Here is a 19283-nt window from a genome sequence, read left to right as displayed (position 1 = left end):
TTGATTAAAGTGGTGTGTCTATACAGTGACAACTTAAACCATGTCAAGAGCCCACCCCTTTAGCTCTCTCAGAAACAGCGGTGACTGTAGGTTTAGAGCAACAGGCATAGCCATACATTACCAGACTTGAAGTGGCCCAAGCCTTCTGAAACAAAACTATATCTCAGTAATTATTAAAAGACATACATTCCTAAGACTAAAGCTATTATTAATGCTATGTTCCAACTAGCCACACATAGTGTACTCAATACACACGTTGGAAGGCGCTTAGGAGAATTATCAGTTCTGTTAAGAACAGAGTTACTCACTTCAAAGATAGAAACTGAAATACGAAGGTGTCAGTCTATCTGCTCAAGTTCCTTTAAAGGCTGGAATCAGTTGTACAAGGGTAGAGCATTATTGGGAAGCGCAGAGGCGATGGCACCAGAAGTTTGACATACTGTATGGCTAAGCAAGGGTGATGGTCGATAAATAAATCCCACTTATAAAAACCTCAACAGGACTACATTTAGGAGCGCAATTTTTGTAGTGGGACAAGTTACTAATGTAAAGTGCTCTAAAAGTCAACAACTATGTAATCTGCCATAAATATTTTTGGACTGGGGCCAATCCAAGCACCTCTTCCAGTCAAAATCTGATCAAAGTTAAAAGTGTTAAAATCCAAATGTTTTGGGAAAAAAAGCAGATCACTGTTTTTAAGCTGAAAGACATCTTGGCTACTATCAGAGCATAGCTTTAGAACATAGCAAGAATCAAGGAAAGGCATGCATAAGTCTCAAAATAAGTAATAACTTTTTTTATGTCTGCAAAATGAAACCTGTAGACCTTTCGAGGGTGTCAAAATAAGAATTAGGCTATTTTCCCTGCAAAAAGAATAAGACAAGTGAGCAACTTCCAAACTGGCACAATTCATTTCTGATGCAGACTTGTCTGTCACAATTCTAAATTGAGCAAGAGGTTGAGGCAGAGCTTCACGAGACACAGGTGTATGAGGAGGTGTCTGGATAAAAAGGGCGGACTGATTAGGAATATAATTTAGTGCTCTATCCAAGTGCTGCTCTATAAGCTCTACTGTTCAAAAAGAGGCGGAAGAATTTCTTTTAAAATAGTGCCAAGTTTGAAGCATGAACACTAGGTAAGGCCAACTCCAGCGGGAAAACAACAGACATTTCCTAGGACGTGCTCACACATTTGTCCAAAGATCTAGGAGGATCAGGTTTCTAAGCCGCAAGCTTATTTTGTATTGTGGGGCTATTATCGTTAGCAGCGATATCCTGCAGTAAACCCGCCTTGGGTTCACAATGACTGCCACAGGAAGCTTTTAGAGATGGTATAGTGGAGCTGCTTGTAGGGACAGTTACATCTATAAACGTCTGTCGGCAAATCCAAATTTCTTTAGTCAGTACACCCTCAGCACGCTTTAAAAACATTTGATAGAGACCCACTCTAGGGTAGCAGTAACTTTGACATTAGATGTGGCTTTCCATTTGCCCATACTTGTCAGGCAAATTTAAGGGGATGGTCCAGCCCAGCCTCTTCTGACCACGTCCTACACTGTGGAGCAACAAGTCATACTATGAAACAATTGGCCCATCCTCCACCACCTGACAGGCCAGAGTGCTGCCAGTAGAGGCAGTCCTAAGCCCCATGCAGCAGCCAAAGATTCCCACGCTACAGAGCAACAAGTTGTGCTATTAAGTGCTTGGCCCCATCTCCACTACCTGACAAGTCAGATTGCTACTTATAGATGCAGTCATAATCCCCATGCAGCAGTCACAGAGCAACAAAGGTCATAAGCATAACTTAATAATCACTTTGCTTCGAAAGTTCTCAGCCCTCCGTGTTGTGCTTTACATTTTTGCAGCTAAGCACTCAAGTATTTTTGCATAAATCATTAAATTACTTCAGTAGTAAGATACTGATCTACAAATTATATTATGTATATTTGTAAAGTTAACTATCACCCGACAGATTATCCTGGCGCTGAGCAGATGTGTGTGTCTGTCCCTGCCTATAAATGAAAAGCCAGGTCTTCTGCTTTTTGCAGAATTCAAAAAGAGAGGAAGAGGCTCTAATGTGGAGTTGGAGGCCATTCCACCCGTTAGTAATGATGTAAGAGAACGCCCATCCTTCTGATCTGGTTCTGAATATGCATGGGATGTGTACGAGTAGGAGTGTGGCGGAGGGGACGTGTCTGTGTTGTTGGTGTAAGGAGATGTGACTATTCAGGGAGGTGGGGCCCAAGTTATGTAGTGCCTTGAATGTGCGAAAGAAGAGTATGAAATGAGCGTGTTTGTGTATCAGGAGTCAGCGGAGCTCCTGGAGTTGTGGTGTGATACAAGTTGTGTGCGGGAGGTTGAGGAGGATTCAGGCTGCCAAGTTCCAGGTGGCTTTTAGTCTTCTAGTGAGTTGATTAATGATCCCGGGGACTTGCTGGTGACTAGAGCATGAATGATTTTTTCTAGTGTTACTTGGGAGCCATTTGAAGATCTCCTCAACATCTTCAGGGTGTGGAAGCAGCATGCAATGATAGCGTTGACATATGTAGTCATGTTCAATTTGATGATTATTCTGAGGTTCCCGGCATGGGTGCTGGGTGCGGTTCCAAGTCTGGTCGGCCAGCACTTAGAGTATCAAAGTGAGGTGTTTGTGCTGAAGATCACTACTTTTGTCTTGTCGGTGTGGAGCTTGAGACGGCTGACTTTCATCCTGTTAACGACTTTGGTCATAAATGCTGTGAACTTGTTTCTTGTGTTGGGGATCTTGTTCGAGAGGCAGTAGGAGTTGCGTGTTGTTGGTGTATGAAAGGATATTGATGTTGTGTGCACAGATGGATTTTGCCAGAGGGATCATGTATGCATTGAAGAGGGTGGGGCTGAGCGATGAACCTGGAGGTGGGTGAGGGGTTGGTTATTTAGTCTCTCTAAGACCTTTGCTGGGTATGGTAGGAGGAGATGGGTCTGTAGTTGTACAGCGTGGCCGGGTTAGCAGATGGTTTCCTAAACAGAGGCAAGACTGTGGCATTCTTCAGGTGTCTGGGAAGGTGGCGGAATCGATGGAGACGTTGAGGATAGGTGTTTGCGCTTTGCTGGTTGGTTGGAGTCCTTTAGCGAGGTCAAGGGTCAGATGGAGCTCACCCCTGAGTGGAAGATTTCATGGTAGCAGTGATTTTGACAGTAGAGACGACAGGCCACAGGGGCAGTGTTCATTCTTCGGTCATGATGGGAAGTTGAGTTGCAGCGGCTACCTAGTCCGGTTGAAGGTCAAAGTTGCCTAATGACAAGTTGAAAATTTTGGAAGAACTTCTTGACTAATTAATCAACATACAAATCTGGATGAGTTTGGTCAGTAGACTTTGTTTCACATTTGTGAACTTCATCTTTCATTCCGGCAGATGGTTTCATGATTGTATTGATCGGATTAGTCAGGAACTCACCCAGCTGTTTAAAGCCACCTCTTTTGAGTTATATAATTACACAATGCACTGCATTCAACTTCCATTGCATACCCCACACATACACTTCTTTCTTCCCCGTTTCCAAGCCTGGAGTTCTGTCAATCACCTATTCATCCACAGATTGCCAGAAAACCATCCATCCATAATTGTCTGCCATCTATTAATCCTTCCACCACTTGCCATTTACTCATCCTGCCACTGCCTACCAGCCATCCACCAATCCTCCCACAGCCAGCTATCGTCTCGCTGACTACCACCAATTTTACCACTCAAAGCTCCCACTCTAAAAACACATTACTAACAAGACCAAAATAGTCCGGTTGCAACCCTCCATTCTGAAAAAAGTGAAACTTTATTTTCCAGGAGAAGACTTCAAAGTTCAAGTCCTCGTCCTGTCCCACCGAGATGGAAGCAAAGCCCTGCTCAACAGAATCCACTCTGGCTTATCCGAAAAAGACATATTTCACGCAGTAGCATGAATCATCAAGGTGCTTAAAAAATCTGACCACATCACCTTTGCTCTAAATGATCTACACTAGCTTCCCTTGCAAACCCGGATCTTGAAGATCAGCTTCATAACTTACAATATCTTCTACACCAATACTCTTGTTTACCTAGCTAAGATATTAACAAGTCTGGTTGCCAACATCACACGAGGAGCTCGAAAATAACCAGATTACACAATACACACTGCAGGAAGGAGAAATAAAAATTATTTTTTTTAAAAACAAGCCTTATCACCCAAAGCCCCCATCCTCTTGATGGCCTCTGACACCTTAACAACATAATTCCTACTACAATTCAGGAAGAAACTGAAAACTCATTGCTTAAAGAAACACTTCGTGAGATAGGCTAACCTCAACCTCACACTTGCTCTGCCTCCTCCCTCTGTTCTCTCTTCTATGTATCCACACTGGGGCTTGCCTCCTGTACATCATTTTATTGCAAGCCAGATAAGTTCATGCTTCAGAAATGCCAAAACATACGTACATACATATGCCAGCCAGCATTCATCCATCCATCCATCCAACCTTCCACTGTTGGCAGCCATCCTGCAAATGCCAGCCAGCCATTAATTCATTGTGCCACTGACTGCCAGCTATCCGTACCCTGCATGCTAGCCATTTTCGAACTAAGCTAGCCACTGACTGTCTACCATCTTCCCTCTCCAAGTTAGCCATGCCCCAACTCCAAGCCATCTAGAGCCGTACTCCCACCCGCACTCTGTCCCACCCAATTTCATGCACTGAAATATCCCCCTTGCACTTACTCCAATGCATTCATTCTGCGACGCCCCATCATCCACCCATCAATCAACTCTCTCTCACTTCCAAGCATCCATCTACTAATTGCCACTGGTCATCCTGGGTTTACTTTTATGTATTTCTTTAAAAATTGGGCCCCTAACTTATTTTATTGTTGCACATAACGGTTGCACCCTAAATCTCCCTCATTTTTATAGGTCTGGCGTTAGTCAAGACCTTTTGATTGTACCAAAAATGTATGTAGAATATACTTTCTAAAAGGGGCTTTAAGCCACATGTTAATCCATTGGTCTGTTCTTCTGTCATTCACATTTTGCTACTACTGCAAACAGCAAGAGGGCTGTTTGGATCAGCCTACTTCAGCCACTGACTAAATTGACTTTGAATAACTGCATTTAGCCCTTTCACAAGGAGCACATCAGCATACAAGGTAGTTTCCTTCAGTGCCAGCATTTTTTTGTTTATACTTTATTAGTGTTCCCTTTGTTTGTTGAGGATGATGTAAATTCCTTGGTTTATCTGACGACTGCTTTTTCACACCATACTAGCAACTCACATTCAGTCTGAATATAGGCATATGAGCGGGCTCAACTTTGCAATCCTGCTGTGATTCCGTTTTTTCTAAATGAAGGGGGATGGGAGAACACTGCTTCAAAGCCCAGCACAGTTCACCCCTTAACATTATGGTAAATGCAGTTCACTTTAAATGCATACTTGCAAGTTGGTGCAGGTTAGTGCTGTGAATCTCTAGACACGTGTTTCTGGATATTATCAGTCATCAGTAGAGATAAAAACTAATTTAATCAGGGGTTGCAGAGAAAGATGCCACAGCCCTCTCAGGTCTCAGTACCTCTCTCTGGCGCAAAGCTGTACCTCCAAAAGCTTGTCAGCTCAATGACTTAAGGGAGGGAAGGGGTGGGAGCACACTGCTTCACCTCCCAGTACACCCAGTACAGTCCACACCTTAGAATTATGGTGAACGCAGTTCACTTTAAATGCTTACTTGAATTTTTGCTGAAGTGTTTCACAAACGTTGGTGCATGTTAGTGCTGTGAATCGCTAGACATGTGTTTCTGGATATTATCCGTCATCAGTAGAGATAAAAATGACTTTCATCGAGTAAGCTGTCACAATTCGGTCAGGTCTCAGTACCTCTCTCTGATGCACAGCTGCATTTCCAAAAGGTTGTCAGCTCAATGACTTAAGGGAGCCTTTTCAAAACGAAGGGGGATGAGTGCACACTGCTTCACCTCCCAGCAGGGTGAACTGTGCTGGGAGGTGAAGCTGAGAGCTTCCATCCCCCTTCATTCCTTTTTTATATCCTTTCTTTCTTCACCTCCTTCTTTCTTCCCACTTTCCTTGCCTTCTATTTTTTCCTTCCTTCCTGAACTCTTTCCTTCTTTCCGGTGTTCCTTTCATTCTTCGCTTTCCATCCTTTTTTATTCCTTTTTTCTTTAAATTCATTTTTCTTCTTGCACTCCTTTCCTTCCTTGCCTCACTTCCATCTTCCCTTCCTTTCCTCCTTCCTTTGTTTCTTCCATTCTTTCTTTTTGTCCTTCTTTCTTTCTTCTCTCTTTACCCTTCTTTTCTTCCTGCTTTCTTGGCAGCTAATGCCACACCAATTGACTTCTTTAAGTCTGTGTTAGCCAAGACCTTTTGATTTTACCTACTGGGGTTTCCAGCCAGACTTCATCCATTAGTCTATGGTTCTGTCATTTACTGTTTTCTTCCACCCACTCCAGCATGCATCACGGGGCAATGTGTCAGCCCACCAGTCATTGGTGGACTGCACTATGAATTCAGCCATTGGTGGACTTCATTAGGAGTTATGGGCTGCTGCACTTTTACAAAGAGCACAGCAACACACAAAGAAGTTCCCTTCAGTGCCATGGAGTACTATGGCAATATGTACTTTTTTAAAGACCAAAACAAAATGTTTGCCTTTAGCCAATGCTTTTGTTTAGATTGAGGAGGACCTGGACGCTTTCCGAACAATAAAGTTTGGCAAAAACCATGACAAAACAAGAATTTACAAAAGAATGGGGCCGAATCCAGACCTATTGGCTTTGTCAATGCGTGTTTCTTTAAATATCACCATGCATCAACACAATTCACTAAATGACTGAGAAATGTTATCTAAAATTGCACATTAGTTTAGCAAAACATTTTTTCAAGTTGCAATTTTTTATGTTCTTTTTTAAAGCAAACACTCATTTTGCATTCAAGCTACAGCGAATAATAAGGCAGCATAATAAGTAACATAAAATTCACAATATTTGCACATGTGCACGTGTTTTTGTACTGCAACCACTGTCGGTAATGCAAGTGGAGCTCACAGCTCACTACTTTTCTTTACAGCCTTAGCCCTAATAGTAAATTCTTTACATTAGTTAATCATATAGGCAGCTTTGAACAATCCAAACATACCAATATAAATTGTGCATTAGTAGCAGACAACCCTCTTTCACAGATTGGTACTGTAAACTTGTAGACACAGATTGTCAGGAGGTTGGGACCATTGTCCTTTGGACAAATGAAGCATGAAATCATGCTGCTCTTGACTCCAAAAGTCTATGGTGTTGGACCATAGATATTCCACACCCATGATTTTACTGAACATGCTTTCACTTTTCAGACGTGAGGAAAAACTTCTACCAAAGTAAAGGTGCAACACTGACCTCAGACCAGAGAAGATTATTTACTCAGTGGCTGCAGATGTGTGTACAGGTCTGAGTTGGCATAACTGTCTACAAACGTATATTCAACTTCAGGGGCTCTTAATGGCTCAATGATCATTTGATTGGGACTCTGGAGACTGCCCCGTGAACCTCTCCCTCCTTTGTCAGTGTGAGATAGACACAGCCAGAGGGAGGTAAATAGAAAAGTTAGAGAGGAGATGGAGATTTAATGACTGGGGAGGTAGAGAATTAAGATATAAAATAGAGAGTTAGAGAGATGAAGAAGAGCCAAGTACTGCCGAAAGTGAAGGGAGCGGGAGAATGAGAGACAAGACAAAGGGAGGTAAGAATAATTTAGAGGGAGGTAGAGAAGTATAGAGAGGCAAAAGGAGTTGAAAAAGGGAGGGATAGAGAGTGCAAGAGGATAGGGCAGGAATAACATAGAAAAAGAAAAGCATGAAGAAAGGGAGAGAGTGGTGAAGTAGGATAGGGAGAAAGAGACAGACAGAGGTAGAGGTCGGCAGAGAGTGACTAAGTGATCAGGACAATCGGAAGACTCTTTTTCTTCTTAAACCTCAAACAGGTGGGTCCATTGGATGGTGAGAACCCTGAAAAATGTGCGACATTGCCCAGGTCTTAAAATGCCTCTGAAGAAGAAAAGTTGGGATTTTCCTTACAGGTTTGGAGGTGGAGGTCATTACCTCATATGAAACGGGAGGATATGGCAGCTTCTTAAAGGTGGTGTGAGAAAATGCTCTTTTTTGTGTGGTCTCCCCAATTTTTTGCTGAATTGTATTGCTGGTTTTTAGACTCTGCACAGTGAGGCACTGCTGTTCAGGCTCAATGTATGACCTTTGACTTCTAAAACCTGGAGAAATTGGCTAATTTCTGATAGACATATTTTACTCTCCTACATGCCATTGTATATGCTGTGGAAACTAAACCGATGGCATGGACAGTTAAATGGCTGCTACAGACTGCAGCACTTATTGTGCCATCCACTAGTATGACATGGCTTCAGACCTAGCAGTGTATATGGATTTCTGCAGCTTAAACATGCAGTACAATCTGTCAAAATTACTCTTTTTGATAGGTAAACCCCTCACCTTTTAAATAATAATGTCACCCATATGTACGCCCTACAGCCCACACGGTTGTATTTAAAAGTGGGACACGTGGCAATTAAATGTTGCCATGTCCCTTCAATGACAAGTCCCCAAAAGCTAATTTTACTGTGGAAGGCTCTGACTGCCCTTTGAAAAACAAAGTACAGCTTAAAATATTAGTTGTAAATCAAGTTTGCGACCATTTATAAAAATTATTTAGCCACAATTTTATATATTTTTTTAAAAATCCAAACTAATGGTAAAGTCACATTTGTAATAAATATTTAGGAAAAGTAACTTTTAGAAAGTTAGCTTTTCACTGCCTGAAGTTCCTGAAGGAAATATGCATTCGTACTTCAGAAACTGCTCAGCCAATACGTGGCCTTAGTGAGGTGTGATAACTGCTCTTAGAGCAGGGACAATTGCCTGGCTGTGTGTCCTACAGGCTATGCACAGAGGTGAAATGGTTGCCCCATCTCGGATTTTAGGAGTAAAGTGCACGTTGAGATTGTCTGCAGTAGGACTTTTGGGGTTTTAGTGTGATTTTGTGTGTTACATTTTACTCTATTTGTATAAAAACTGGTGTGGGATTTTTATTGATTACGTTTTTTACTTTTAACTGTTTTGGTACTTGTAAATGTTTTGTACATTTTCTCAAAGTTTAGCCCGTCTGCTCTGTGCCAGCTTTAAATTACTGAAACCTCGGCAGGATATCAGCCGCGGTCCATGCAGGTAACAGTAGTGGGGTTGGGTGGGGGGGGGATTCCGACAAACGATGCAGAGGGAAAAATAATTATTTATTTTCCCTTGGCATCGTCCCTTGAAATCCCCTTCCCACCGCTGTTAACCGCAAGGACTGCGGCTGCTGGATGTAACAGGTTAGTCACTGTATTTCTTGTGCTGGACTTCCATCCAGCCCAATTATTATTTGACTTTCTTACAAGTGGGTTTTCTTGCCGAGTCTTTGTTGAGATACCACAGTGGGACAAAGTTTATTTTCCAGGAGTGTGGAGAACTCTGAAGCATATAGGTGTTTAGAGTTTTTTTGTAGTATGGTTTTGAATTACTGAAACTCATAATTAATATGCCTAAACCCATATGTTACCCCTTCATCGTGTGCCACAGGCTGCCTTGGGTCTTCCAGCTTGGAACATCGGGTTTCTTGGTGAGAAACCTCAGACTCATGAGCTCCTAACTGGTATGCCTAAGACGTGCCCCTGACTATGGCCCTTCCCCGTACTCTAAGAGGACTGTGTTCTGCTGAGAGGTAATCAAGTTCAATGTTAATGCAAACAAGTAGCATCGCTCTTTGAACATTAATGGAGAAAATATTGTTCTCTGATGAAAGCCGTTCAGTTAACCCCCACTGCATGCAAGGTTATTTGAGGCTCGAGCTCGTTATGTGCATGTAGATCTACTTCCTCTAGGAGCGAGTGAGTACACACACAAATGTTTGCAAGGCTCCTACTCCGTTTATAGACTGACTTTAACAGTTGCTTTCTATTGGCTATTCGACACAAATGATTAGATGATAGCAAGAGTACATGAAAGGATGATATCACATACAAAAAAAGTTAATGGCAAATAATTTTACTCAAATGTCCTAGCCGAGCCTTATGGCAAAAAAAGCAGGCAAAGATAATAACATCCCTGGCAGCGCTTTCATAAATACGCAGACCTGGGTGTAAAAAAGCCAGGAAATAACTTGGGGAAACATCATCTTATGCCAGTGTGTGGGCACACTTTTGCAAGTACCAAAACTCTGCTAGAAAAACCTTCAATGATTACCAAGAGAACTGCTGTATAACCAGGTCATCATTTCCTAGTATTACTACTGCACCCCTAATGATTACTGAACATGCCTTTAACTATAATAAGTGTAAACAAGCATTGGCAAAGCCAATAGGTCGCCACTTGATGGTCAATTGGCATTAACAATTCTTATCCAAGCGCAGCACGTGGATGTGGCTTTTGTAACTGAAAAGTGGGCAGATTGTGGCAACCCCCCCCCCCCCCCCAAATATGCCATCTATGGGCTAGACAGGCAACTAAAAAAAGGCGGGCGCGCTGGGTTTTTTTTCGTAACTATTTCAAAATTACTTTTGAGCCATTAACCACCCCTGGTTTTGGGGCCCTAGCTTTCTCTGTGCAGCTGCCGGACTCGCAACCTTTTAGGGGAATGCTAATCTACCGCCCACCAGGACCCAGATGTGGTTTTGCTGATGAGCTTAGCATGATTCTTGAATCATCTATTCTTAATGCTAATTTCTTGGTGTTAGGTGATTTTAACTTCCACCTAGAAAATGAAAATTACCCAGCATCCTTAAAGCGGATTGATGCAATGAATGCACTTGGACTATCTTTAATCTCCAGAAGTCCGACACACAAGGCTAGACACATACTAGATGCGATCTTCTCCAACCCCCCAGATATCAATTTACTACCCTCCCTTCCTCTCACCTGGTCCGACCACTGGGCCAACTGGCAGATAAAGACTGAAAGAACCACCAGGCACAGAGACAATTCAACAAACCCCTAGTGGAGCCTGGCACAAGATAAAGCCGGCTGAACTGAGAGACGTCCTTACCTCCGTACCTTGGCTAACAGCTGATAACCTGGAACAGAGCATCCTAAACTTTTCACTCTGGCTAAACTCTGATCTAGACATTGTAGCAATGGTTAAAAAAAACACCATAGGTAAGAAAGTCTCCCGGCCATGGTACAACGTAAACCTTAGGATATCAAGGCAGGACTGCTGAATGCAAGAACAGAAATGGAGAAACAAATATGAGGTTGAGGAGAAAATTATCTACAAAAACAAATTAGCAGACCACAAAAATATTATCCTAGCTGCAGAAACTTCGTATTACTCTGAGCAGATAAAATAAGCTTGTAATGCCAACCAAACTCTTTTTCTAGTTACAGAACAACTGGTGCTACCAGCCAGCCCCGACACTGCAGTAATCAACATTTTTGTGAAGCTCTGGCCAACTTCTTTCAAGAAAAGGTTGCCAACATCTTCAACAAATTTACTGCAGGCAGGACAGCCATTCAACCAGATGGGCAATCTCCAATTTCCACATTAGGTCAAGCCAGATTTTCCACTTGTAAGGCCCCTTCAGTAGAACAACTTACAAAGTTAATTCCATCAATTAAATCTGGCGCCCTGCAAGACCCCTGTCCTCCAAAAATAATGCACTTGATAACAGCACAAGTGGAACCAAACTTGGGGTAAATCTTTAACAATATGTTCACTGAGGGAATCTTCCCTACACACTGGAAACTTGCCTCTGTTCTGCCCCTGCTAAAAAAAAGGACAATCTAAAACTCAATAAAAGATTTAACCCATAAAAAAAGGACAATCTGAACGCTCTGGATCTAAATAACTATTGCCCCATATCAAGACTCTACTTCGCCACCAAGCTGGCGAGGAAAGTCATGAACGAACAACTCTCAGAGTACATAGAGAAAAACTCTCCTGGACGACACGCAGCATGGGTTCAGGAAAAACCGGAGCACAGAATCTACCTTGGTGGTAGCCACTGAAGAGATCAGAGAAAGGCTGGATAAGAGGGGCACGGGGTGGGGTCTCTGATTTTGCTGGATCTCTCCGCAGCACTTGATACGTTCAACCATAAGATTCTGGTTGACCGCATGCGGAGTCAGGTGATTGAGGACACAGCACTAGATCTCCTTCAATCCTTCCTGGCCAATAGACAACAAAATGCAGCGTTTGGTAACTTTACATCTAGGCCTTTCTCCTTGGCCTGTGGAGTCCCCCAGGGCTCGGCATTGAGCCCAACACGTTCAATCTTTATGTCAGGCCACTGGCGACTTATCAAAACGTCTGGTCTCTCCTTGGCATCAAATGCCGACGATACCCAAATTGTGAGGTCTCTACCAAAATCCAAAATCAATTCTGGCTCTGCCTTTAGGACCTGCATGAGCAATGTGAGCAAGTGGATGGATAACAATTGTCTTAAACTGAATGCCGCAAAGACTGAGATCATCATTTTGGCAATATCCCCGCATTTTGGATGCCGGCATGGTGACCGCCTGAGCTGGGCGTACTTTCTGAATCTACAAACAAAGCAAAGAATCTTGGCTTTCTGTTAGATAACAAGCTGAAGCTCAAAGACCAAGTGAAATAAATTACATCCGTCTCATATTGCTCTCTCAGGCTTGTAAAAAAACATTCAAAATTCCTACCTCCTGAGCATTTGAAAAATGTGATCATTACACTGATACTTTCAAGGATCGACTACTGCAACAGCCTCTAGCTAAACCTCACATCAGGCTCTCTGAAGAGGCTTGGGACTCTGTATAATGCAGCTGCATGCTTTCTCTTCAAAATTCCAAAATATGATTCTGCTAGAGCAGCTATCAGGAACCTCCACTGGCTACCAGTCACACAACGCTACAGGTTCAAGGACCTTTGTCTGGCCTATAAATCGCTGCACGGTCTGTGGGCCAGTCCATTTCAAGGAGAAACTCAAATGGTATGTCCGAGGGAGGACTCTTCGCTCAGGTTCTGCCATGAACCAGACTGTCCCCCCATTTAAGAGGACCACCTGGGGTGGGAAGAGCTTTTTAAGGACCATCGCTGTGCTCTAGAATAAAGCACCACTGACACTAAAAGCTGCTCCCTCCTTGCTCATCTTCAGGAAGGCCTTGAAGACCTTCCTCTTTTCACAGGACTAACAGGCACACATCCATCTGCAAGAAATCTTGTTCTAACAGCTCTACATCTATACCCGCCCTCTATAGCGCCAAGACGCCCTCTGGCATGAGTTTGCACTTTACAAATCATTAACTCATTCATTTTTACAGATGCTATGTAACATTGACCATAAAGTAAAGAAAAAAAGAGGGGAAAAAAAGCACCATGACAGCTGCTGCTGGCAGCCATTCCATTTCTGCAGAAGGAGCAAGTGTGGGGAAAGCAACAAGAAGTGAGCAGGGGCAAGGGAGCAATAGCACTTTTTGGAATGGGGAGCAGGCTGGCAGCTGGGCAGTCAAAAATGACTAATTAAAATATTTTATTGAAAAGGCTTGTCGAGCAATGTAAAAGCTTGTTGGGAGCAGGTGAAGGGAACGCACCAGAGCGGGTTTTGGGGGCGGGGGTGATATTTGAGTGGGTAGAAGCAGCACAGATGAGAGCAAGAAAATGCATGCATTCTTTCAAAGTGCTTAATGAAAAAGAAGAAAATAGTCCCCTAAATGCGAGTAGTGGGAGGATACAAGTCAGTCAGTCAAAAGGATGGTACAGAGGTTATGCTTCAGGGCAGAGACAACAAAATGAAGGCAAATCATTGAACAAGTCACAAACAAAAATGACAGAGGCAGTAAAGACAAGCAATGAAAAATGGGTGGGCTCTAAACCTAGAGTAAGGTTCTGGTTTGGTCTACAAGCGGTCTTTCCCAAACAGAGAGCTAGAATCTGCTTGCAGGTAAAACCTAAAAATAGCCGGTAAACAAATTATCAGATATTTATTCTTCCCAACATAGTTAAAGCACAGTTTGTAATTAAGAGCTTTGTTTCAAAGACAGCATACTATACAAGAAGCACATTTTGCTTTCCAAGAGTTTTAAATAAACTTCACATACATCAAAAATATAATTGGTGCATGTTAGGGGGCATCATTTTCTTAACAAGCGAAATTATTTTATTAATGTGTTTTTATATAGCAAACACATTACTCAAAGGTGCTAAAGCATTTTCATTGGTCACCTAAAGTGTATATAACTGAGGATTTTCCCTGAGAAAAAGAGTTGAATCTTTCAAAGCTTGGGAGGCTTGTTAACAAAAAAGTACGACCCCCGTGTGGAGTTTCTTTGTTCTGGGAATAGGCAACAAGTGAACTGAGAATCTCAGGGGCCTTGGAGGATGATAGCACTTCAGGTGGAGAATGGCACCCAAAGAGTATTTATTAAAATAGTCTTTGTGTAGTAAACAAAGGATCTTAAACCTGACCAATGCAGATGCCTCTTTGTGACTGAGACATGGCCATGTTTCCTTACATTACAAATTAGTCTCACTGCAAAATTCTGAATACACTTCAGCCTGGTAATTTGAGCAACTGGCAGGCCCACACAGACAGCAATACAGTAGCCCAGTCTGGTCATGACGCCAGCAGATACGGCGGGCTGCTGAACATCTCTATGGAGAAACTGTAAAAAAAAATTCTCAGCACCTCCAGCAGCCAAAAATGGGCATTAATAACAGAAGCTATACAGTGACCAAAGGCAATGTTTTCCATCAACTGTCACCTCCAGAGACATACCCTCTGTCAATTGGTGGAGTACCAGTGGAACAAGGGCAGACAGTTATTTCAATTGGTGGAGTACCAGTGGAACAAGGGCAGACAGTTATTTCAACTAAGTTTACAACTGCTAGAAAAATAGAAACTTTTTTCCCCTCATGACATTTACCCTTAAATATTGTGAGCAGTTGCTGTTGGCATGACTCGCGGGGGTCGCGCAGGGTGGGTGGGGCAGATCGGCAGACCCGAGGGGAAAAAATGGTGTGGGCACCTCCATTTTAAGTTGGGCACACCAGTACCACCTTGGCATCACAGTCAACCCGAGGACCAATAATCAAGTCATGGCGGTGGATGCGTATGACTTGGTTGACATGTTGTCTAATCATGGAGAAGTTTTTGAGGACAGGTTGGAGGAGTTCAAGAACTATGTGCATGAAACAAACTGAAGGAAAATGCTGTTCCTGTCAAATATCCAGCTCTGCAGACACAAGAAAGATTATACAGCAGTTATTGGAGGATGGTGTAAGATACTGAGACTGTAGAGGCAACCGAATGGTTGTCTCAAGTGGTTATTACTGCCTGAACCAAAATGTAGTCATGGATAATTTTTCTGTGCCTAACATTAATTAACTCATTTTAATGTTGTCAGGAAGGGGGGGGGTTATTTTTCAAAAATAGACCCGAGTGCCTATCATCAGGTCAAACTTCATACACACTCAAAACACCTTACATCATTCTTCACATCAGAGGTTACCTTCCAGTTCCGTAGACTTCCTTTTGGTCTATGTTTAGTAGCGAGTGTGTTCCAGTGGTAGATGACGAGCATTTTATCTGGCATAAGAAAGGTTGTTGTTCTTCAGGATAGCATCCTGATATTTGGAAAGGATGAGGTGTTGAATGAAGTATTAACTCGCATTAGGTAAGTAGGCTTAACCTTACATAGAGAGAAGTGTGTATTTCTGGTGCAGGAAGTTGAGTATTTGGGTTACATGATTACTAGGAGTGGAGGGAAGCCCAAAGCGAAATTGGCAAGTGCAATTGTAAATGCTGAGATTCTACATGACAGAGATGCATCTTTCATGGGATTAGCGGAGTATTACTCCAAGTTTGTGAAAGATGTTGCCCTCAAAAATTGAACCCCTTAGAGAGTTGCTGAGGAAGGGAAGGAAGTTTGTTTGGGGGGCAACCAAAACGAAGAGCATTTTCGGCTGTCAAAAATGATATTGCTCATGGTGGTGTTCTTGCACCATTTTAAAGTACGTTAAAGACCATTGTCACTGTTGATGCCAGTGAGGAGGGATGGTGCAGTGTTGTCTCAGGTGCATGGCAGTGGTGAGAAAACTGTAGTGTTGGCCTCTCATTCGTTGACTGACACGAAACGCAACTACTCAGTCATCGAGAATGAGGCATTGGCTGACGCTTGGGCTACTGCTTACTTTAGGATGTTCTTGTGGGGAGGTGTGTTCATCCTTAGGACAGATCATGAGCCCCTACTGGAAGTGTTAGGGCTTTGTGGTTCTAGGAACTGTTCTTGACGGTTGGCAAGATTAGCTGTTAGGTTGCAGGATTATGATTGCAGAGTTAAGTATGTTCTGGGATGGAAGAATAGAGTAAATGATTGCCTGTCAAGGTACCCTGATGGAAATGCTGAAATGACAGATGGTTACTGAAGAGGTTGTAGCAAGTGTGGAAGATGTCACTGTAGGTTTGGAAACTTCCATTTCTAAAGATGAATGGATGAGAGCCTTGGAATTTCAGTGTATGTTTAAGTTAATGAAGGGGACGGTCAGAAGAGAAAGTGCTCTTCCCCATGTGGTTAAACCATTTTTAAGGTGGTTGATGGGTTGTCTGTGCTCTGTGACCAGCATTTATTTGAGGAATGAAAAGTTTGTGCCACCAACTTCACTTTCACGCTTGATCAACATGGGTCATGAGGGTCACTTGGGCCAGACGCTATCGACCAAGAGGGTCAGAGAAAGATTTTGGTAGCCGCTCATGGATGGTGAAATTAAGTCATGGATTGTGAGGTGCAGTGTTTGCAAGTTTTCTGAAAAACGTTTGAGAGTGGGTGTGTGGAAATTGAATGAGGAACAGCACGTGTCTAAATCTAATGAAGTATGGAAGAAAGTATGTTCGGACTTTATTGGGCTGTTCTCATTTTCTTCCTGAACAGGATAAGATTGCAGCTGTCATTATGCTTGCGATTGAATGGTTTCTTTTTCCTTTATGTAATTTTGTGGGAGGTTTGTGTCATGTAGCCCAACCTCTCCACTGTATCTTTATGTGCGCTTTTCTCCTGTTTTGTTTTGTCCATTGTTGGTTGGGGTTTCTTTGTTTCCCAAGATAGGGAGATGTGTTGTGGTATGCTTAGGCAGCATTGGCCACGATGAGGCTGCACACCCTTCTATGACATCTAACATTCCATGAGGTCACCTTTGGAACATAGGAATTATATGTGGGCAGTCAGTTGGAGCTGTGCCCGGCAGGTACATCGGTGTGGGGGTCTCTTTCCTTGTGTGAATAATCTTACCTTCTTCGAGAGACGACTTTCAATTATTTCTAGTCAGGAGAACTCGAAGGTCTACCATATAAAAGGAAGCAGAGATCCAGCACTATCACTTAATCTGTGTCACCTTCATCTGAAATGACCCTGGTTTAATCAATTACAGCATTGAAAGCAATCTCAAAGGCCACTGCTCAGAGGTGCTCGGGTTTCACCCAACCAAAAGCAATTTCAATAAAGTATCACAAAAATGGGGAATTTCTGCTATCTGAACTATCAAATGTGATATAGGCAATTCATAAACTGCGCTCCTATTGTCCCATTATTTTCACAGTATCCTTATTTTACTCCAATATTTCGCCTCCTTTCGTTTATCAACCCCGCATGTTCCAGTTTCATTCTTAGTCCTATAAGAACTGAGAATGCTAAACAAACCCACTCCCGTTCTGCTTCCACCTGCTCGCCTTTACTGCACACCTGTGCTCCGCTTTCTGCTGTTTACTCCATGGCAGGTCTACTACACAAAGATCAGCTTTACTGATGAAGGTCGCGAACTTTGCACTTTCTATGGAGTAACACTTATTTTTTAGAGTCGAGAGAATACGGGCCGATCTGAAGCACGAGGATTTGCCGGGAGCGGTAGGGTTGAGAGATACAGGACCATCGGGGCGTTCTGATGGCATAGACTGGTTGTGTCATTTTTCCTTAAGACAGACTCACCGGCCAGTCGGCGGTCACTGACAGACATGTTTACCGGCTTTCACTGCGCCTGCGCGAAAAAGCTGCTTCCTGCTTTAATCGGCACTTACCTGCGCTTGCAAGGGGACACGCTAAAATCACGGGCTCCGCAGGCTCCTAGCCTCAACCCCAGCCGAAGAGCAGGCCCGGCTTTGGGCAGAAGGCGCAGGGAAGCGCACAGTAACCTACTGGTGACCGGCGCCGCCATGTCTGACCGGGGGCGGGCTCAAGTGTGGGCGGGGACGTATCCGCACATTCATGCGCACGGGGCAGCCTTTCGGTTTTTACGTAACACGGGGGTGACGAACGGAATGTGTATTCGTCAGGTGAACTGTGCGGTTTGTCCGCTGTTGGTGGCTGTGCCGCTGGAAACGGCGCCACAGCAAGAGATACATGGTTTGATGCGGTTTTAATCCTCAGTAGTGCTTTTCTCCAGCCTTAACTCGAAAGAAGGTCAAGTTTTAGCGTTGGCATACATGCCAACATTTTAGAAGAGGAAAGTGGGAAATTTACCAAAAATAATCAGGAGACTGATTTTTTTCTGATCGATTTCGGTTTGCGGCCGGAATCGGGTGTATTGTCATGTATGGGACTTGCAACTGTGCTGCTGCAGGATCAGAGTTTAGAAATGTAAATATATATATTTTTCCTTTGGCTGGCAGTAGAACGGATAAAGCCTATGGCAGGCAGAGAAAGTGTGACAAAGGAGCAGGTTAAGACATGTCTGTGTAGCCAGAAGCTGTAATAAGATAGGCTGTAGCCGAAATGTGATGATTTAAGAAGGTTTATTGATGAATTATAAGCGTGAATCATAGGATCATTAAAGCCCCACCAGGAGCAGCTCTCTTGCTGCTCAGCCCAGCCCAATCTCCCAACTGTCATCATCCACCAGGCATACACCACATTCTATCATTACATCACACACTCCACCATTCATCCACACAGGCTGAGCAGCAAGACAGGTAAGTGGGGAAGGTACATGTTACGTTGGTTATCTTTCCCTTTACGTTTTTCCCCTGCTTGCCCCCGTCCCTGCTGCGCGACTCCCCACATTTGCATGCATTACGTCAGATGGCATTGTCCTATGCCAGCTGACAGTTGAGTTGAGAGTTATTGATGACAGTTGCAGCTGTCTGTTATTGTGAGCTGGTGACCGGAGCGCTGTCTCTCTCACCGGTGTGTCGTTAATTACCAGTAATAAAGTTACGCTTTAAAGCTAATGGTTTGATCCTTACTTAACAATATTGGCGACGAGGAACGACACACTGAAGAA

General features: G+C 43.3%; 1 protein-coding gene across 1 annotated transcript in view; it reads right to left on the bottom strand.

The window, feature by feature from the left end:
• FDX1 (ferredoxin 1) overlaps positions 1-18260 on the bottom strand; it is a 110894-nt gene extending 92634 nt beyond the window's left edge. The window contains exon 1 of the mRNA XM_078657061.1: positions 18082-18260. Within this exon, the coding sequence (XP_078513187.1) occupies positions 18082-18218 (137 nt within the window). The 5' untranslated portion in view covers positions 18219-18260. The remainder of the gene's footprint in view (positions 1-18081) is intronic.
• Positions 18261-19283: the final 1023 nt, after the last annotated feature.

Source organism: Lissotriton helveticus, chromosome 8, assembly GCF_964261635.1.
Source record: "Lissotriton helveticus chromosome 8, aLisHel1.1, whole genome shotgun sequence".
Lineage (NCBI taxonomy): Eukaryota > Metazoa > Chordata > Amphibia > Caudata > Salamandridae > Lissotriton > Lissotriton helveticus.
Note: the sequence above shows the minus strand (reverse complement) of the source record. Positions and strands in the feature narration are given on the sequence as shown.